The sequence below is a fragment of the Danio aesculapii genome, chromosome 11, assembly GCF_903798145.1.
Source record: "Danio aesculapii chromosome 11, fDanAes4.1, whole genome shotgun sequence".
NCBI classification, from domain to species: domain Eukaryota; kingdom Metazoa; phylum Chordata; class Actinopteri; order Cypriniformes; family Danionidae; genus Danio; species Danio aesculapii.
In genome coordinates, this window is record NC_079445.1 from 15987103 (window position 1) to 16010235 (window position 23133).

General features: G+C 36.3%; 1 protein-coding gene across 1 annotated transcript in view; it reads right to left on the minus strand.

The window, feature by feature from the left end:
• Window positions 1–1304: 1304 nt before the first annotated feature.
• gpr179 (G protein-coupled receptor 179) overlaps window positions 1305–23133 on the minus strand; it is a 34525-nt gene continuing 12696 nt past the window's right edge. Inside the window, 7 exon segments of the mRNA XM_056467884.1 lie at window positions 1305–5030; window positions 5503–5652; window positions 7223–7325; window positions 7521–7659; window positions 13524–13762; window positions 17017–17129; window positions 20392–20460. Coding sequence (XP_056323859.1) covers window positions 1878–5030; window positions 5503–5652; window positions 7223–7325; window positions 7521–7659; window positions 13524–13762; window positions 17017–17129; window positions 20392–20460 — 3966 coding nt within the window. The 3' untranslated portion in view covers window positions 1305–1877.

Here is a 23133-nt window from a genome sequence, read left to right on the forward strand (position 1 = left end):
AAAAAAATAAAAAAATCATCATTTACTCACCCATCACTTGTTCCAAACCTGATAGATTATTTTCTACTCAAACACAAAAAAGATACTTTGAAAAATGTTGGCAACTGGTAACCATGGACTTCCATAGTATTTTTTTTTTTCTATCCTTAAACATTCTTGATTTCCAGTATGATTATTATGCCTGCCTTGATCTGAATACAGGATAAACGTATAACATTTATATCACTGTGTTTAAAAGTGGCATTGTTGGTCTAAAAGTAAGGTAGACACTAAAGCTGTTTACAACATTGTCATGAACATCAACCAGGGGTGCGTTTCCAAAGACCATCATTAGCCAACTAAGGTCGCAAGTTCTGTCATTACAAACAATTCCTTGATTTGGCGTTTCCTAAATTCATCATTCCAACGAACATTCATAAATTTGTATGTTTGCATAGATACTGGTACATTTGCAACTACACCTCTAGAGCAGAAGTTTAAATCAGAGTTCCTGTCTGTGTTCTATTCCCAGTTATCCCCCCTAACCCTATTTATTTAGAACATGTCAACATTTAAACTCGGAATGATTAAAAAATAAAAAATTGAAGTCATCTCTCTTATGTGTAATTTGCTTTCAAAATTTGTTTTACAGTTCAGTTTTAGCGATCTTCATATTGACAGTCGCGTTCCCTTTGTATTGCACTTTGAAAACATTTATGCCATTTTGCACACAGCCATGCCTCATGACGAAAGCCATAGGTGACCTATGAAAAGCAGAATCTATGTTACGTCACCAAAGCTTGTGAAAACAAAAATATATAGCATACATTAAGGGTTTTAATTCATAGTGGTAACTATTATTAATACCTTACATATTATATGTAAATTTAAATTTTTTAGAAGGAAATCCTGGGATTTGAACGACCTCGGTTTAATGTTTTATCTAAAAGATGGCACTCACTGACAGTATAGAGTCTCCGTCAATATGCTAGGGCGTTAGGACCCACACAGACCGCAGGTTGGGCACTCCCTGCTGGTCTCATTAACACCACTTCCCACAGCAACCTAGCTTTCCCATGTGGTCTCCCATCCAAGTACAGGCCTGCTTAGTTTTAGTGGGCGACCATGCGAGAGTTGCAGAGAGCTAGCTGGCAATAAATTAAAACCATTAATGTGAGGATATATACATGAGATCATGGAAAACGAATGCATGTTTTTACTAAAACTAACATTGAATTTTTTTTTTAAATGTGTGTGCGCATGAAAAACAATGAACAAAAAACAGTTATGTGGATTTTCTCTAAAGAAGTTGTTACTCCCTGTCTAGAGCATCATTATGGATGGTTTACGTTATAACTGATGTTATAACACTCGTCACAACATTGTTTTTTCCCCAAATTATGCATCATACTGTGGTACTTGTCGCAAGTTATGTCGTTGTTTGGGAAGCGCACCCATGGCCAGTTTTTCTCTTCACTTAGTTAACTGTTAATATTGGTGTAATGGTGTTTTTTAACTGAAAATAAACCTTCTTAATGTTCCCCAAAGGAAATGTTGGTGATGTAGGTTTTACAGACAATATAATCTACACAGCCACACAAACACAAATACACACATAACAATACCAAAATAAATAGGGTTTGTAGTAATGTAAGGCCAGAAGGGAATGTGCACAGGAGAGCAGTTCTGTCCTGATATCAGTCAATCTCCAGATACAATTTATTAAGCTGACTAGGGAGAAAATTGCAATAGCAGGAATCCTTCCTTAAATAACAGTCAGTAAAGCATGCTTACTGCAGTGGAGGAACATTCTGCATAAAGCCCGAATGTAACCATTGGTCCATTTTGTTACAATGTCTTCCAAGGTACATAAAGCACAATGATACTTCCCTTATGGGTTACAGGTCTGGAGGGAAGATGAAGGCCTCTGCAGCAGTTTCTGCATCACCATCATCTTCCTCTGGGATTGTCTCCTCCCAAGTGAAGACATCTAAATTATCATGCATGGTTATAGATTCTTGTCTGACCCCTTCCATTTCCCAGGGGCACAATGCATCACGTCTAGCTAGAGGAGGGTTAACCCGTAACTCTTCTGCAGTCTGTGTGTCTGAAGGGTGTGTTCTGATTATGTCTGCGACAGTTTGACTTGTGCTGGCTTCTGTTATTGCTGGTGTTCCCATGTTAGTTTCCCAGGGACAGACAGATTCTTGAGCACTTTCTTGACTTTTTGTTGGGACAGTACGAGGGGAGTCTTGTGTCGCCGATTGAATCGCTGATGTATTTGTTTCCCATGGACAGACATCTGAATAGACACGCTCTTGCTTCTGCAAGGTCTTCACTGGCTCGTTTGTCTCCCATGGACAAACATCTGTAAGAACACTGTCTTGTTTCTGCAAGGCCTTTACAGGCCCTTCTGTCTCCCATGGACAAACTTCTGCATGGACACTTTCTTGTTTCTGCAAGGTCTTGACTGGCTCTTCTGTCTCCCATGGACATACATTTGTACGGACACTATCTTGTTTCTGCAAGGTCTTGGCTGGCTCTTCTGTCTCCCAAGGACAGACATTTGTACGGACACTGTCTTGCTTCTGCAAGGTTTTTACTGGCTCTTCTGTCTCCCATGGACAAACATCTGTACGGACACTATCTTGTTTCTGCAAGGTCTTGACCGGCTCTTCTGTCTCCCATGGACATACATCTGTACGGACGCTATCCTGTTTCTGCAAGGTCTTGACTGGCTCTTCTGTCTCCCATGGACAAACATCTGTACGGACACTATCTTGTTTCTGTAAGGTCTTGATTGGCTCTTCTGTCTCCCATGGACAGACATTTGCACGGACACTTTCTTGTTTCTGCAAGGTCTTTACTGGTTCTTCCATCTCCCATGGACAGACATTTCTACTGATACTATCTTGTTTCTGTATGGTCTTAACAGACTCGCTTGTTTCCCATGGACAGACATTTGCATATACACTTTCTTGTTTTTGATCTACTTTTGCTGACCCCTTGCTTGTAGCACCTTCCCTCTCTTCTGACTTCTCAGAATCCTCTGCCTCCCACGGACAAACAGTTCCTTTCTTAGTCATTGTCTCTTTTAAAGAGGTTTTTGTATTGTCTTTTGTATTTGGCTCTAAATCCCAAGGACATACATCAGTTACAGGTGGAGGTGGTTCAGGAAAATCACTTTCTTCATGCTTCAGTGTATTACTTGTTTCCATAAAACCTCTTTTCTGAGCTGATTCTTGTTCCAATTGACATTGTCTGGTATTAACATAAATAACCCTTTCACCAGGCTTTGTCTCATTGGACATTTTTATAGATCCCTGTTTGACCTTGGGTATATTTGTATCTGGTATATCAGAAGAGGATGTTCCAGGCTTTACTTTTACCTGCTTCTGTGTGTCTCCAGACGTAGGTACTTCAACAGTGGTATTGCATATTTTGTCTTCAGGAACCCTTGATGGGTCACAGTCTGTTTCCCAAGGACAGACATCAGTATGCATGTTTTTGGTTTGTAATTGCTCAACTTCCACAACCTCCCAAGGACAGACTTCAGAAATGCTACTTTGATGAAAAGGTTTTGGGACATCCCATGGACACACTTCTGTATTAGGAACAACTAATAATGACTTAAGTTGTAGCTCAGATGGCTTGAAACCATCGTTACTTGCTGTAACAGTCAATCCTTTCTTGTCACTTAGTTGTCTTTGTAATGCTATATCATTCTGCTTTTTGACCTCCATGATCACCTCCTCTGACTCCCATGGGCAGACGTGAACTGGAGCAGTATGCTTGGGGCTTCTTTCAGGAGAATCATTAGATGGCAGCCGTACAGCTGTTTGTTTCACAAGAGAAGGTTTTGTTCCTATAGTAGTCATAGCTCGTCTTTGTGTCTGAGGGGTACGTTTGTCTGAAGCTGCACTGCCTGGAGATAATCTCATGGATGTAGACTGGGATTTTTGTAGTGTTCCCCCCTCCTTAATGTTACTTTCTTGTAGGCTTTTCTCTCTGCTCATGCTTCTTGCAAGTTCCCCAACACCCTTTGCTGCAAGGAGATTTTGTGTAGTGGAGCGGAAGGAGAAAACCCGAAATTCTTTTGGCTTGCCAGAAACTGCATGTGGTGACCCAGGAGCACTACAAGATATTGGAGGTTTGGGTTTTATGGAATCAACCTCTGACTGAATACCATTCCCAGTTTCAATTGCAGGGGGAGATGGAGGTGGCAGGTATTCCCACGGACAAACATATAACAATGTTGGTGATGAGAGAGCACCAGGCGATTTTGGTTCTTCTTGTGTTGAGATGGAATATGTGACATGTTTTAGATTTTTGTTTGCAGGGAGCTCATCTGGAACCTCCCATGGGCAAACCTCTGCCTTGTCAAAGGACTCTGACAGCAAGGCACTAGAAGTCTGCCTCTTTATGTCAACATCCACAGTCAGCTTGGGTGGCTTTTCTGCTGGGGTAGGTTTGATCGCAATTGACACATTTTCAATGCTTCTACAAGGTGTCACAGAGCGATGGTCATTGCGTTCTATTACGCTCAGTGACTTTTGAAACCTGGTGGGCTCAGGAAGTAAAAGGTTAGTATCTAGCGATAGATTGTGGGCACTAGCAGACTTGCAGATCAGCAGTGTTGTATTGATAGATCCTGCATCAGAATGCTGTGAGGCCCTCTTTTCTGTTGATCTCTTTATGGAGGAGTTTAATAGAGAGGCTTCCTTTTCTGGGGTACAATCATAGGCACTATGGGACTTTCGCAGCTTTGGAGAAGGCTGCATTAAAGTTTCATTCATAGTGTTAATACTTGTGGTTTGATGACATTTGTAATAAGATCCCGATCGCGTTATAGTTCCTATTGCAGCACTGATATCCTTGTCTTCACGGCTACATTGTCTGCTCAAACTTTCTGGGATCTCAGAGATACGTTTTATAAGAGATCGTCCAATACTTAGACGAGAGCTACGCTTCTTTGGAAGGTGGGGATTGCTGTTTGCCATCCTCTTGGTCTTGTGGACTTCCAGCTGAGAATACAGTTTCTTCAGCTCATCCTGGTGCAGAGGAGAAAAAGGGTTTCAGTTGAGGAAAGTTATAGGGAGCAATATAGTAGGACAGCTTTTGTGATGGCATGTACTATACAAACAAGATGTTCAAAAGACAACAAGTTTCAGGGTCATACTTCAAAACAGGGCAAATTAAGGCAGAGGAGGAGGAGAAGGCTAACACAAGGTAATTTTTGTTTTACTGATTCTCAATAAAAGAGTTGTCAAAGGCTCTTAGGAGCTCATATTGCCTCTTGGGGAAGTCTGACCAAGTTCATGTCTCAATCCTGTTACCCCTCTCTTTCCCCTCACTTCCTTGCTACACTATTTCCCATTTATTGCTCAGAGTTTAGACTGTTTATTTTTATTATTTACCTCAATAAATAGGTGAAATCTGTGTTATTAACAGAAGTGTGCTTTTCAATATAGAAGTGTGAGCACGCGTGTGCTATTAGGGCAGTTTTAGGGCAAGGTGTTTTACCCGAATGTCATCAGGGTCCAAACTTTGGTCACTCCAGCAGTTTGAGGTGAAGCTACTGTTGAGGTAAGAACACGAACGTCGCAAGTCCACCTCATCCTCATATACCTCTGCAGCTATTTCTTCTCTGCCTGGCCGTGACATATGAAGGAACTGTAACAAATAACAATCCTGATTTAAACGTGGGACTCACAACATACTACTACATTTTAAAAGCTTCTACTTTGCATACTTGCTATTTTACTTCTTAAGAGTAAAAACCTTGATAAAAAAGAAAAAAAAAATTAAAGTTTTAAAAATCCCCAGAAAAATGCACATCTAAGCAACTTTTGGCTTACTATTTTCAATAAAATAGAATTTCAAAATAAAATACAAGATATATTTTTGCCAGTTTCAGTAAGCAAGAAATTTAGATTTTCTTTGAAAAAATAATACAATATTTTTTCAGAAAGTAATTTTTTTGCATTTCTGCCTGCCAGCAACTAGATCACACAATTCTGAGAAAAAAGGTCTCAATAACCTTTTTCATTTTTATTCAGTGGCAGAAACACATTGCCATAAGCTTAGGCATGCCAGACCAGAAGTTATTGGACAGAAGCACTGTGCTGCTGTAGTCTTGTTGTTTTAGAAATAGTCAATTGTTGTTTTGGTCGTGCCCAACTGAACCTGTTTTTTTTTTCTTTCACTTTTGTCAATTAGTGAAGTTGTTCCTCGTCACTGTCACCACTTGCTTGCTTGGTTTTGGACTTGTGGAGCTGTGCATTGATAGATTTGCTCCTCAGTGTTTGGACTTTCAGCAGTGAAAATTAAACCACGCTGAACTGAACAAAACGGAACTTCAACTCTGAAAAAGTGGACTGACACAGTTTCAGTTTAGAACTTCTATATCAAGCTGCTTTGAAGTGCTATAAAAATAAAGACGAAATGTTTGTCATGTACTTAGGCATGCCTTTAGATTGAACAGGTAATGCGTAAAGAATAACAATGTGTGCTAGCAAAATGCATTCGTTCATTTTCTTTTAGGCTTAGTACCTTTATTAATCAGGGGTTGCCACAGTGGAATGAACCGCCAATTTATCCAGCATATGTTTTACGCAGCAGATGCACTTCCAGCCGCAACCCAACACCGGGAAACACCCATACACTCTCATTCACACTCATACACTACGGCCAATTAAGCTTATTCAATTCACCAATACCACGTCTTTGGACTGTGGGGAAAACCGGAGCACCCGGAGGAAACCCACGTGAACACGGGGAGAACATACAAACTCCACACAGATATGCCAGCTGACCCAGCCAGGGCTCGAACCAGCAACCTTCTTGCTGTGAGGCAATTGTGCTACCCACTGCGCCACCGTGGTGCCCATGCGCACAAAATAAACACTGTAAATTTTGACTTCACACAGACACAAGATGACAATAGTGTCGTTTTCAAAAATTGGCACTTTAACACTTGCTTGTAATTTATTTTTAAATAGAACTTTTTCTTTTAATATGCAAATGATATTGTAAGGAACTAATTAACTGTAGTAGTGTCAAACTCGGTTCCTGTAGGGCTGAAGCCATGCAGAGCATAATTCCAACCTTGGGACACAAACCATTAAATAAAGCTGGAGGATCTTGACACCTCTATCCTTCTATAATTGAACTGTACTTAAAAATATTAATGAAGAGTTTGAAATGATTTTATATAATAAGTAAAATATATTGTTGACAATACCTTAGGTACAAACAGCAGGCCGAGCGTTACAGTAATAGTGACATGCGTGTGAGTGAAGAACAGCAAGAGCATCCAGTCAGGATGAATTGATGGTCTGGCAAATCTGAAAGGACAAAGTTATTAATAGTATAAACTCTTATAATTAATGGTAAAGGCATTCTTTAAAATATCTTTCTTTTTTGTTCAACAGAAGATAATCTTAGAGGTGTAAAACTACATATGGGAGGAGTTTTTTGATGAGGTATTTTCATTTTGGGGTAAACTATCCTTTAAAATAAGAACAGCTTCATTCCCCTACCTGAGCAGATGAAACATAGAGGATAGCAGTAGCTCATTGTGGATGGCGATGCTCATGTAACGCGGTTCATGAAACGCAGAAGGTACTGTCTTCACTGCGCTGCATAGAAAACTCCCCCAGCACAGAAACAACAGCTCCGCTGAGAGAGAGAAAGGCAATTCAATTTTAACATGGAATGTTTTTTTTGTTGCAACCCAAGCTCATTATTGATACGTACCCCTATATACATTTCTGGAGATTGCAGAATATGCCCCAGGAGGTAAGTTTTTTTTTTAAGCAGTTTTTGAGGCCGCTGTGTACGCTTTTTCAGTTTTCAAATAATTCTCTCACGAGTGCCGTTTGCACCTGCTCTTCTCACGTAAACCCACCAGAGACCGCTGTCAGACTGACTGACTGACCAACCTAACGAACTCCCCAAACACCCACTTCCCTAGACCCAACCGACAGTGTTTTCAAAAGCAATCCAGAAAAAGAAAAGCCCTCACGGCCGCCTGATTTTACCACATTTTCAGATCTTACCATGTTTTCGCCGTTATTTACTTGTTTATTTTACTTTTTGCCTTATGTTGTTGTTTTATCTGCTTTCTGGAACCGTTCTTTGCCGGACTCGAACTCTGTCGTCGCGGTTAACTCCTTTCTGCATCTTAAGGCCACAGACATACATGGCAAGCTACTGGGGAAACTGTTAACAGCGGAAAAGCTGTCCACATGGAGGTAAGCAGTCAGCTGGTAGCGCGAAAAGAAACAGAAGCCATTGGTGGCATCATACCGCCCCGTATTGTTTGTTTTAAAGATGAATTGCAACCATACGTAGCTCTGGCTACATAATTCGCGATATCCAGATATGTATAATGGCGTACGTTTTCAGAATGAGCCCGTTGTTGTTGTTTTTTCATTGTTTTTCTTTGTGGACACATGCAGTAATGAGCCATTTTTCCTGACTTTTGTTGCTTTAATGTTGGAATATTGTGAACATTTTTACAGTTTTTTTGTTTGTTTGTTTTCTTGTCAAATTAAAAAGTGAATTAGTGCATACTTGCCCATTTCTTTTTATAAAATGCCTATATTTGCCTTTTTGCATAGAATGTTTTGCCATTTTTGACATTAAACTTCAAGAACTTAAGAACTTAAATAATTTTTAACTTACCTTTTTTTACTCACTTAAGTTTAATACTTTATTTAATAATAAGTTAATGTAGTAACACTTTAGTACAGGAACCAATTCTCACCATTAACTAGAGGCTTATTGTTACCTGCCTATTGTTAAGATATTGACTGTTTATTAGTATTTATAAAGTATTTATAAAGTATATATTCAGTATGATCTTATTCTACATCCCTAATCCTACCCAATACTTAAACCCAACTACTGGCTTAACTATTAATAAGCAGCAACTTATGAAGAAAGTCTCAATTAATGGTTTGTTGAATGAGAATTGTACTTTAATAATAGCATTTGAATATGTTTTACATTAAAAACACAAAGCAAAGATCATGATCAATCTTAAGGGTCAAGTGAAGTATATATATATATAAATTAATAAATAAATACAGTATGTCTGATAATATTTTTTTTCTTCTGGCGAAAGTCTTATTTGTTTTATTTTGGCTAGAATAAAAGCAGTTTTGAATTTTTAAAAAATCATTTTAAGTTCAATATTATTAGCCCCTTTAAGCTATATATATTTTTGATAGTCTACAGAAAAAAACACAGATATACAAAAACTTGCCTAATTAGCCTAACCTGCCTAGTTAACCTAATTAACCTAGTTAAGCCTTTCAATGTCACTTTAAGCGGTAAAGAAGTGTCGAAAAATATCTAATCAAATATTATTTACTGTCATCATGGCAAAGATAAAATAAATCAGTTATTAGAAATGAGTAATTAAAACTATTATGTTTAGAAATGTGCTCAAAAATTCCTTTGTTAAACAGAAATTGGGAAAAAAATAAACAGGGGGGCTAATAATTCTGACTTCAACTGTGTATATATATATATATATATATATATATATATACATACACACACAGTTGAATATACTTGAATCTGATTGGCTGATAGCCATGCAATATTCTGCAAATAACAGCACTCGTCCAGCCTCTTAACCCTTCATCCTTGTGTATTACTCTGTCCACATACAGTGGCAGAGGACACGCTTACAGCAGGGCTATTCAATTAGTTTGTCATGGCGGCCAGTTCATCAAAAGCATCCCAAATGAGGGGCCGGAGAGATATGACTTGAAATATGAGTGATGACACAAAAGCATATAATATGCTGTGTTTTTGGTCCTTAAGATGTTGTATTTTTCTACATTAGAATGTAAATATATTGTATATTAAAACGACATAATATCAGTGCATCATACGATGTGTTTTGTGTTTTTTTTTTTGTTTTTTTTTTTTACAAATATTCAAAGCAGTTCATTGCTTAGGTTGGCTTCTTCTACATTCAGACACATTCATGTCATGTTTTAAACTGCATAATAATTTTGGATGCAACAATTTTGGTTGTACGATTATATAGTCTGAAGAATAATCATGGTTTCACAGTTATCACGTCTAATGTAAATTTAAGCTTTATATTAGCTAAGTATTTAAATGAACTGTAGTTGTTGTTCATCTGTGTTCATACATACATAATCATTTTAATAATTAGTAATAATTCATCCAACATGTATTTTGTTTACATTGCATTGAAAGCCACGCACAACTCTCACCGCTACAGCGTGAGATGTGTTCTACTCTGTGCGTCTGGAAAGCGGGAGCGCATTGCTCGGCTTGCACACGCATATTAGCATATATTTTAATATTGAAAATAACGAACTTTGTTTAGTTGCAGCAGTCTCGTTCCGTGCAACAGAAACGTGGCATTGAGAAGCCTTTACGATTAAGTATCCAAATGTTTTTGACTGCTCGCGTCACTCAGTTAATGTCAGGTGACTCACGCTCTGCGCAGCCTTCAACTGCAGCTTGTGCTGTATTAAACAGACGCTCGTCACTTCATAACTAAAGCGGCTGTTTTTCAGCTGAACTAAATTTATTTTTGATGTCTTGGTCACACTATTTGGAGGGCCGGAACAAATTGCCTCTGCGGGTCGCCAATTGAACAGCCCTGCTCTACAGTTTGACAAATATTGCAGCTGTTGGACAGCATAACGTTCTTTTGAGGGTTTTTTTAGGCGAGAATGTAGTTGTTTAGATTGCAACTTTACAGTTTATTTATAAGGATAGTGCCTGTTTTAAATGTTTAGAATTTCGAAGAGACAGTGCGTCTGTGGCCATTAGCCTGTCACTGAGCAAAGCAAACACAGTATACGTTGTCCATCCATAAGATGGCGACAAAGACCGCATAATAAACCCTTAAGAAAAAAAACTGCGTAATTTGTAACTACTGTTATGTTTGATGTTTTCTTTCTGTATATATATTTTTTTACCCTCCTCTCCGCTTGTTCAGCCCTTAGGTTTCTTACTGGTTTACTATTCTGTCCATCATCATTATGACAGTGTCGGTTCCACCAATCCCAGGACGAGCCGCAAGGATTTAAAGCCCCGATAGACCAGTGTGTGATGTGCACTCTGCCTCGGCATCCCATTTGTGCTCCACGCAATTTGATTGTGCTATGCTTCGGCTGTTTAGTGATTTATTATCTCAGTTTACTGTGGTAATTCAAATTTGCTTGTTGAACTTCGTTGGCTTTAAGTAACAATGTGATGGTTGTTGTGTGGTTCTAAACTAAGCTTTGACCGTCTTATCCGGTTTGTTTCAGTTTAGATTGATGTTTTGTTAGATTAGTTTGAGTGTTTTGCCAGCTGTGTATTTTGAGTTTTGTAGCTTTAATTAGTTTAGTTCGGGTGTCGTGTACACTGAAGATCTCGGTTTTCATTTGTATTTCTTTTTGACGCCTAGTTTAGACTTTAGTTTTAAGGATTGTTTTGTTTTGTTAATTTCTTTGATTTGGCTTACACTCGTTGTTTTTGTTTAAAGATAGTAATAAATGAAAAAAAAGAAATAAACATTTACAATTGTTACATAATTGTTTCAACTCTTAAGTAAAAAGCTTAAATAGAGAATTGATTCCTGCCTCATCTTTGATCTGTCGCACACATTACACCTGTCTCACCTAAATGTTACAGCATCCCACTAATACATCTTAAACATGTAACACTACAGCTGATCAAATCATTATTAAGCATGTAAGTGACTTTCTAAGTCGATCTCTCTCTTTTGTATATTGTAATGCTGTATTTATACCATATAACTGTAGTGTGTTGAGTGTGAGATGGGACTCATGTGAGATGGGAATGTATGTATTTTGTGGTATACTCTTTGTATAACCCTGAGTTACTTTTTGGTTTGCCATATGTTTGTTTCTAATGTTTCCGTTTGTAATTCCTGTTTCCGTTACTGCAGACTAGTTTAGTAAAAAGAAAGAAGAAATGCCTGCATGTGTTAGCGTGTTTCCTTATCACAAACACAACCGTAATCTGCTAGTGTTTGCGCTGCTTTGGCTTTTTTGGGGTTAATTATTGTGATATCCCAATTGCAACAGAAAAATACTGGGAAATCTCAGTAGACTAATGGCATTTCTTGCTGTTCAGCATTATAATCTTAAAATGTAAGCAAAATCACCTATTTGTCATCAATTTAGACATAACGCTGGAAAATCATTCAAATACTAGCTCTAAATTGATGTTGGTGAATGAGCAATGGGTTTCTGCTGCTTAACGGCAAAAGAAAGTAGTTTCTCATAGAAAATAGTTTTTAGACTCTTGTGTTTGATTTTCTTTTTTATATACACGATTACACTGTCAAACTGTTGTATAAATGCAATCACACTCGTAGTAGTGCGATATGGCTGTATATCGTCACTAGTGGGACACTAAGACACTCGGCCGCCAACACATGCCTACCACCAGTCCTGATATACAGCCTTTTCGCATAGTTTCACATGTAATATTGCTCATATATATAAGCTGACAATGTTAAATATTAAAAGACATGGTGGCAGAATAAATAATGCAAGGTTTGTTGTAGAAACTGTCTTTGGACATCCAAAGTCATTCTGAAAGTGCCAGAATGATTGTGTAAATCTATTTTATCTCTTACTGTGTTGTTTCAGGTCAGTGTTTCATCTACTTATGACAATGAAGCGGTAACATTATTGTTATTTGTTGTGCTGCATTATTAGTATGGTAGGTAGTGGTTATAAAGCAGAATCATATCCAATGACAGCGGTTAACTGTGTTCAGATCATCAACTAAATGCTTCAAAGAACATTAAATTATCCAGCACCATTCATCCTTTCATTTGTCTGATCTACTAATGTGCCCCAATTTCAATTAATCTCTTTGCCAGACACCCAAGAAAAGCAACTACACTGGCACCAGTCTTTTGTGATATATTGAATATGTTCCACAATGACGAATTTGTGCTTTATTATCTCTATTTTATAGACAAGAAAAAAGTCTGAAATAAGAAATGCCATCAGCAGTTTACAGAATAAAAGCAAAATATACAGTTGAAGTCAGAATTATTAAGCCCCCTGTATATTTTTCCCCAATTTCTGTTAACATTCCTAAACATAATCGTTTTAATAACTCATTTCCAATAACTGAACTCTTTCATCTTTGTCATGATGACAGTAAATAATATTTTACTAGAGATTTTTCATGATACTAGTATTCAGCTTTAAGTCCAATTTAATTAGGCAAGCTAGGGTAATTAGGCAAGTTATTGTCCAACGATGGTTTGTTCTGTAGACTATCAAAAAATATATTGCTTAAGGAGGCTAATAATATTGACTTAGAATGTTTTTTTAAAGCCGAAATCAAACAAATAAGACTTTCTTCAGAAGAAAAAATATTATAGGAAATACTGTGAAAATTTCTTGCTCGGTTACACATAATTTGTGAAATTTTAGACAAAGAAAAAAAAAAAAAATTCATAGGACGGCAAATAATTGTACTGAATGTATTACTTAACTTTAATTGACATTACATACCAACTGCCATCATGTAGTCCCATCGGTCCAGATCGCACACATTAAAGCCTTGTCCTTCTGAGGTAGTGGATATGATGAGTAGTGGGACGTTTCGGTCTCTGTTTTGTAGGACACCCACTGTCCACGCGCACAGAAACCAGCTGACAGTGAGCACTATCACTCCCAGCATCCTTAGCACTCCGGTGGTGGTGATGTACGGCACTCGCTGGGCAGTCCGTGACAGGAACACCTTCAGAACCCTGAAACAAGTGATAGCATGCACTGTAAAAAAAATGCTGTGTTCCACACAATCGGTTTGTGTTGAGACAACATTAATGAATTAAGTTACCTCGAGTTTTTTTTTTTTTTTTTCAAATTTAGTGGATTGAACATAAAACAATTAAGTTGTCCCCAAAAAACCTCAAGAATTGTGTTTTTTCAGCTCATTTTAATGAAGTAGTTAGAACAAACAGCAAACATCATTTTTAGAGTGTGGTTGACGGCTTTAATTAGAGTTTAATCACATTTCTAAATCATTATTCACCCCAAAAATATTTTTTGCTTGTTCAAAGTACTTATTTAAAATGAGCTGAAAACAACACGATTCTTGAGATTTCATTGGGACAACTTAATTTTTTTATGTTCAATCCACATAAATTTGTTAAGTGTTAAGTTAACTTAATCAATTTGTGTTGGTACAACATGAATGAATTATGAAACCCAGCATTTTCTTAAAGTGTTTCTTAAAGTAAAATGTGCCCTCTACAATATTTCAAAGTCAATAAATAATTAATTGTACAACATTATGTACACTCAAAAAATGACATTTGTCGAATGTTTAAATTATTTAAAATTTGTTGAATTTAAGTTACATTGCATCTAATTCTCATTAGATTATAAGTAGACTGTTAGGTTGGGGTTAGGGTTAATGTAAGCTGACATGTACTTGCAAAGTTTCTTATAGTCAGGTAAATGTCTGTTGAATGTCTGAATCAACAGATAATAAGCAGACAGTCTACTAATACTCAAATGGACCATCAAAAATAAAGTGTTACCAAACTAATGAGTTAACCTAATTCCTTCATGTTGTCCCAATACAAATCGATTGTGTGGATCCCAGCATTTTTTACAGTGTGGAAAAGTTGTCACAGTTTAAGTACTTTTTCAAAAGGTCTGTTTGTACCAAAAAAAAGAAAATATTTTGTTATTAAATACTCACCCTCACAATGTTCCAATCTCCTTCAATGGAACTCAAATTAAAATATTTTCGATGAATTCTAAGAGATATCTGACCCTCAGTAAGGGTCGTGAAATGTTCAAATCCACAAAAGAAACCAAAACCATTGTCAAAACATTCCATTTGTTTAACTGGTTCAACTGAAAAAATACAAAGCGCCTGTATCAGGTCAGGATGTGTGTGCGGACAATATGACACTTGCATGTTGTACTGTAAAGTCAAATGGCAATATGGCATACTGCCATTAAGGCCCCTGCATTTCAATGTACATGTTTTTTTTCTTTATTTGAGCTGTTCAGATATACCCCTATACACAAAAATGGCAGCTGAGAGAGAAGAACAGTTTCGTAAACATCTGGTACATCACAGAAAGTGCCACCACCATGTGCCACGTCCTTAAAATGAATAAATAAAATCTTTAAAATCTCTCTACAAGTGATCTTAACGGTGCAGATATATCTGTACCAGCTATGCTACTCGACTCTCCAGTGTATTCATCTGGCTAGTGTTGTTTTGGATGCTGTTCAACCCCTGTGGAACGAGAAATTAATCCAGAGGAAAAAAATTGCATGTCAAAGAGGGTGAAGTTCCAGAACACACCCACAGGCTGCATAATCGTCACGGACCAATGGTAGCTTGAGGGTATTTAGGAGCCAAAACGCTCTTTCCCAAAAGTTTGCTTTGGTGAGCTGTTTCAAACTGCGAAACAATTTGGCAGGATCAGTTCATTCTTTGATTATGTTTGAAATATACTGGAGCCTTTAATAAAAGCACACCCTGACCTGATGTGGGAAAGATGTCGGTGAACAAATACTTCTTTGTGTGTAAAAAAAGTTCTCTCTAAGCTTTGTATGATTATAGCTGAATCATTGAGGTCTCATGGAATGTTTTGACAATGTTTTTGATTTCTTTTCTGGACTTTGAACCTCTCATGACCATTGCTGCCTATAGAGGGTCAAAGAGCTCTCAGATGTCATCTAAAATATTTTGTTTTACAAAAATGAACGAAAGTGGGAGGGTGAGTATTAAAATCTTATCTTTTAAAGAATCCTAATTGAAAAGGTACCACCACAGTGACACAGTAATATGTTTTTAAACCAAATTTATTCTAATGTATGAGAACAAAAATGTATCTGTTTATACTTTTTTCTTTGACCAACAAAACAAAAAAACTTAATAAAGTTATTTATATTAAAATAAAAGCGTCAGCAGTTTTTGCTCTTTATTGTTCTTGGAGGTCAAATCATGGGGCCAACACACTGTTTAAAGCAATTAGTGTATTTCAATCAGAAATATTTAGTAATGCTTAGCTTTTGAAATGTTTTGAAAATGTTAGTTGACATTACTTGAAGTGATAAAGTAAATGAACTATGTGCATAATTATAAAAAATTAAGTCAACTTTACAGTTTCGTTTACCCATTTTAAGTAAAGTCATTTCGTCACTTTTAAGGCAACAGGTTTACTTTCCTTCATTCATTCATTTTCTTTCGGCTTAGTCTCTATTCACTTTTTACAGTGCATGTAGATATCTCAGTAGCCATCCTTTTTAAATTCTAAATAATTACTGATTACATGTATCTTAGAGCACAGAATGCTTTGGTAACTATACCAGCATTCAAATGTTGAGGTTTCTAATAATTTAGATTCCACTTTGGCGACTCCAGCCACCCAAGCCATAGAAATTTCTCTGTGCTACCCTCAGGCAGACAGTTCTGCAGCATCCGGTCACGCACCAGCCGACTGAAGGAAATTTTCTTCCCTCAGACTATCAGGCTGATGAACACTTAACACACCTCCCACAAACTCTTCCATACCCCCTCACTGCACACCATCAAGATGTAGCATGCACTGGACTTTAACCAATTCATACTTAAAACAATACTGCCTACAACTATGTGTACACCTATTCATTGTATGTATCGCTGTCAACATTGCCAATTTTACATTGTCCTGTTTTTTTTGGCAGTATGTTGTTGTATTTTGCACTGTCTGTATTTTGCACTGTTGTTGTATTTGCACTGGAGCCAGCGCCTAAGCTTTTCACTCATCATAGCACACGTGCTGCTCATGATGTGACAATAAAAGTGATATGATTTGATTACATATTATCAAAAACAGTTGTATTAACAGATAAAAATGGTGTAAATGTTACTTGTGAGTGCAACTTTAAATGTTTTGAGAATAGTTTCCACAACTCTGACAGGTGCACAGGTGACACAGTTAGAAAGGAAGGTTAAGTTTGATGAATCTGAGATGACAGGCCAGAAGTGTTACACACACGGTACATCTTGAGTGCCACAGTTCCATAAACAATGGCGAAGCCGAGCAGACGAACCCAGCGGAGGAGAATGCAGCGGAAAGTACTGGGCTTGAAGTACAGAATGAAAACCTGCAAACAAAATAATTGATGGTAGATGTAAAATGCTTTTACAATGCATATTAAGATGAATATAAACTATATTTACAACCAAATTTTATTTTTCCTTGTTGACATGAGGGTTAATGTCAAAATGCATTCAAATTTGGGTCATTAAAGGAACACTTCACTTTTAATAGACTAATTTTACAACTCCCCTCGAGTTAAACAGTTGAGTTTAACCCATTTTAAGTAATTTAGCTGTTTTCAGTGTCTGGTGGGAGCACGTTTAGCTTAGCTTAGCATACATAATTGAATCAAATTAGAACCATTAGCTTCTCACTCAACAAAGAGTTTTTAATTATTTATTTAAAGCTTGACTTTTATGTAGTTACATTGTTTACTTAGACAATGGAAAATGAAAAGTTGCCATTTTTTAGACTGATATGGCAAGCAACTATACTCATTCCAGCATAATAATCAAGGAACGTTTCTGCCGTACCATGGTTGCAGCAGGTTATCTAGTTATCTGTGGACTATTTTCAGGTGTTTGCGTAATATAATTTCACCAGCTGCGAGCTGGTATGACAGCAAAAGTTGCTTATTACTAGGCCCACACAGAATCTGCATGCGCAGAATTACGCAGATTTCTGCAGATTTTCCGTAGATTTTTAGCCCATCATTGATTCTGTTTATTTACTTGTGTAAATGGGTGTATATTTATATTTATTCAGTTTTTAAATTGATTTCAGTAATACTATTAACAAATATGATATTAACAAATATATAATAAATAAAGATATTAATTTGATTTATTTACAATGCAGTTTGTAAAGTAATGTTGTCTGTCTTTTAGTAGATATATGGTAGATATATTATATGAGACTTGCTTTGTTTAAAAAGTGGATCAAATTGGATTTGCATTGTAAACATTAAATAAAAGTTAAAAAGGTCTTATTTTGTATTTCATATTTTAGGTTTTATGATACTCCCAAAATCATTCCGTATAATCCCGCAGATTTTTAACTAAATTCTGCACAGAATAGCAAAAAAATGTCTGCAGATTCTGTCTGGCCGACTTATAATGCAAGAATGCTTGATTAATATACGAATTTTTTAGCAAGATGCTAATGGTATGATCTGATTCAATTATTTATGCTAACTAAGCTAAGCTAAGCTAAAAATGCTCCTGCCAGACTGGGAGATTGGCAGAATGGATTCCAAAATAATAAAATTCAACTGTTTCTCTCTAGGGAAGTGTTCCTTTAATTTTTTTCCCATGAAGTATTTTATTATTACTAAATATAATTACACTGCTCACAGGAATACTTGATTCTGATTAGTCGATCACACCATTCCATGGTATATAATTCACAAATAGCTGTATCTAATATCTCAGGCTTATCCAGGAACTTCAAATCCTCTTGACCGTCAGTGAATATATTCATATGCATATTTCTATGCTTGTCTGTCATGCTACAGTTCTTGACAGTTTGGTACCATATTGTTTTGTGGCAAGTATCCATGTAAAAAGCTGTATACTGCTTTATGTTTGGCTGCTGATAAGCCTGTCAAGCTTTGTTCTATGAGAACAACTGCCTAGATGTACATTATTCCTCATTACAAACAAAATGCATGATTATACATTTAATAAAATATAATTATTTAGTCAGTTTTTCTAATGTATTTCAATTTCAGCATTTACTCCAGTATTTAGTTTCACATTATCCTTCAGAAATCATTCCAATCCAATAAACTAATTCAGTAACTGGGAAACATTTCTAGTTAACATCAATATTTTTAGTGCTGCTTAATATTTTTCTTAAATCTATGAATCTACTGGCATCTATTTCTTCAGGATTCTGAATATAAAGTACTGCTTTTTTTTTTTACTAGCAACATCATATCACGAATACATTTCTTAACTGTCGCTTTTGATCAATGCATCTTTGCTGAATATAAATATACATATATAACACATATAATATGTTAAATAAGTAATATAAGACACTATCATGTTATACACTATCTGTCCAAAGTCTTGTCGCCTATCCAAGTTTCAAGGACAACAAATAATAACTTGACTTCTTGTTGATCATCACCATGGTATCAGACGTGGCTTATATGAAAGGCAAAGGCCTCTAGATTATGCTTATTTTACCAAATAAAATATGATCATGCCTTGATTTTTAATTATTTAATTAGGACAGTAAGGTCTGACTTTGCTTAGACAAAAGTCTTGTCACTTAACAGAAATAATGTACAGTATAGAATATAAAGTCATGCTGCAGTGGAAAAAGAATTAATATTGTGTATGACTCCCATGAGCTTGAAGGACTGCATCCATACATCTCTGCAATGACTCACATAACTTTATTATTAAAGTCATCTGGAATGGCAAAGTATTTTTGCAGGACTCCCAGAGTTCATAAAGATTCTTTGGATTCATCTTTAATGCCTCCTCCATCTTACCCCAGGCATGCTCAATAATGTTCATTTCTGGTGACTGGACTGGCCAATCCTGGAGCACCTTGACCTTTGCTTTCAGAAACTTTGATGTGGAGGCTGAAGTATGAGAAGCTGAAGAATTTGCATCCTGTCGTTTGTAATGTAATGGGCAGCACAAACGTCTTGATACCTCAGGCTGCAGATCTCTTGCACACCCCCATAATGAATGTAATCCCAAACCATGAGTTTTCCATCACCAAACTTGACTGATTTCTGTGAGAATCTTGGGTTCAAGTGGGTTCCAATAAGTTATCTGCAGTATTTGTGATGATTGGGATGCAGTTCAACAGATGATTCATTGGAAAAATCTACAGTCTGCCACTTTTCCAAATGATCAACTAGAAATTGAGTTATATTTGTTGCTCTTACAACTGGCAGATCGCGACAAGACTTTTGTTGATAATGTACTGTGTGTGTGGTTTGCAACATCAGAAAAGCTAAGTTAAAGACAAAATATAAAACTAAAAGAAATTAGGATTTTCTCCAAAAGAAAAAAAACCTACAATTAGAAATAAATAGTGGAAAAAACACCTTGCTCTGTTAAACATCACTTGGGAAACAATTCAAAACATAATAAACATTTTACATGAGGGCTTATAATTTTGTCTTCAACTGTATATCCTATCTCGCATATTTAATTTGATATCATTTTGTTATTGCGTTGCTTAGCGTGCCAGCAGCCATAGTGTAATTTTCTTGATCATTTCCGCCTCTAAAGTGCCACTCAGCTATTATGGTTTGAGCTGCAGTGAACGTAATCTGAAAAGAAGATTTGAATCACACTCACAGGGAAGTAAAGCAACAGAGAGCCACACAGGATCATCTCCAGCAGCAAAAGCCCCGATGATCGGATCCGCTGAGAGGCAGAAAAAAACAGATAGAAGGAGAGGAAGAGAAGTGGAGAGGCCAAGAATATGAGACCTAAAGTGTGTTATAATTAATATATTGATATTCATTTTCCTTAGTCCCTTATTTATTAGGGTCGCCACAGAGGAATGACCGCCAACTATTTAAGCATATGTTTTATGCAGTGAATGCCCTTCCAGCTGCAACCCCAGTACTGGGAAACACCCATACCCTCTCCGCATTTACACAGTCATACACTACGTCCATTTTAGTTCATCCAACCTATAGTGCAGGTCTTTGGACTGTGGGGAAAACCAGAGCACCCAGAGGAAACACACATGAACACGGGAGAACATGGAAACTCCACACAGAAATGCCAAGTGGCCGAGCCAGGACTTAAACCAGCGACCTTCTTGCTGTGAGGCGATAGTGCTAACCACATAGCCACCGTGCGGCATATTAATATTTGTTTACATTAATATTTTTCAATTTACACTACAGCATGTAAATAATATGACAATTCCCACTTATTCTTATGCAGTACACAATTAATATACAGTATAGAGAGATTATATATTTATTTATATTAAAGAGTCTCATTGGTAGAACCACAGATTAAGCTAGATCTTTTTAAAGGAATATATAAAAAAAGAGAGTAAATATAGATTAGTCTTAGAGGCCCAGTGTGTTTTATTGTATTAACGTACCATATGGCATTCAATGTTCTATTTTAAGGCAACACAATAAAGGAAAAACAGTTTGTTCACGAACAGGTCAGTTATGAGATTAAGCATTTTAGGTTTAAAAAAATTACAGAAAGTATTAGTTTAAATTTACAATTTTTTAGATTATTATTTCACACAAATTTGTATCTTTAGAGTTTACTAATGCATACGGATTAGCTTTTTTACATTCGATCTTTTTCATTCATTCATTTTCTTTTCGGCTTAGTCCCTTTATTAATCTGGGGTCGCCACAGCGGAATGAACCGACAACTTATAAAGCATATGTTTTACGCAGCGGATGCCCTTCCAGCTGCAACCCATCACTGGGAAACACCCATACACACTCAATCACACACATACACTAGGGACAATTTAGCTTACCCAATTCACCTACTGTAGGGGAAACCAGAGCACCCGGAGGAAACCCATGCAAACATGGGCAGAACATGCAAACTCCACACAGAAATGCCAACTGACCCAGCCGAGGCTCAAACCAGCGACCTTCTTGCTGTGAGGCGACAGTGCTAACCACTGAGCCACTGTGTCACCAGCTGGAGACATTTTTGTCAGAAAAAAAAATAAAGTATGCAACCTTTACGCATGCCCCTGAGAGCCTCTCTTTCACTGCTTTCCATTTCATGCTTATGTTAGGGATAAAGCTGAAAAAAAAAGCATTCTGTACTGTAACATCTATCTGTCATGCAAAGAGATTAATAATATTAATTTCTATATTTTTACACAGCTCCATATAATCAAATCATAATATTCGACTTTTAATGACCACATCTGTTGAAAGAATGCAGGCGATCTGCAGAGCTTGTTGAAACAAATACAGGTAAAAAAATATCCTTATTTTGTGAATCATGTTTTTTCCCCCAATGTATTTATGCTTCTGAATTGCATTATGGGACCTTGATCTTTCCCCCAACAGCTTGTGATATTGAAAAGTTATAAAAAGTGACTTTTATTGACAATTTTAATAGTTTGAAGTGAAATCTTGTCTGTTTTGCTGTTGTAAATTACAGTAAAAAACAACAGATAATAAATTGACAGTACATTGAAAAAATAACTCTTAAGATTTACTTTTAAAAATCCTTGTAACAATTTGCACTAACAAATTTCAAGTAAATTTTACATTCTTATATCAGATACAATTAACTTGTCAATATCATGTAAAATTTACTTAATGTTTAATCTAACACTCCTAAATGAACAAAGTAAAAGTTAATTGATTATCTTTAATTTTGAGTCTATGTTTATTCAAATTAATCAAGTAATGTCAAGTTCATATTTTAGCAAAAGGAACACTGCTTTTTTTTTTTCTTTTTTTCTTATTAGTTACAAATTAGTACACCTGGCGTAACTTGCTTAATTAAAACACACATTTCCACTGAATTGAAATTTGTTATTTTACTTTAAGCAAATTGAACCCAAAAGCAAATTGACTTTAAAAATCCTTACTGATCTCAAAATTTGTGTTAGCATAGCTATGGCTCTTTGAGTGAAGCATCAAACTTTAATGTTGAATCCAAAGCATGAGTGCTACTCTTCTGGTGGTAACAGCAAAACTAAAACACTTACTCAAAACTCTTCTTAATCTTCAAACTAATGAGGATTAAACTCTAACAAGTCTTTCTCCTAAATGTAAACACCTAAGATTGCTTTTATTTTCAAAATATTCTGCTCTTAATTCAGTCCCATGCAAAGCATTCTGAGAATTACACATCCATTATGACATATCAATTATTAAAATTTACTTAATATTACTAAGTTTGCAACGATTAAAAAATACTTAAATATAACGAGTAAATGAGTATTAATATTTAACTCTTTCCACTCAATTTATTACATGAAGTAAATATTAAAGATTTACTCGAAAGAGTAAATTTATTCGATTTTACCACACCAGAGTCATTTCATTCATTATATTATATATTTTCAAACTATTAAAATGCCAA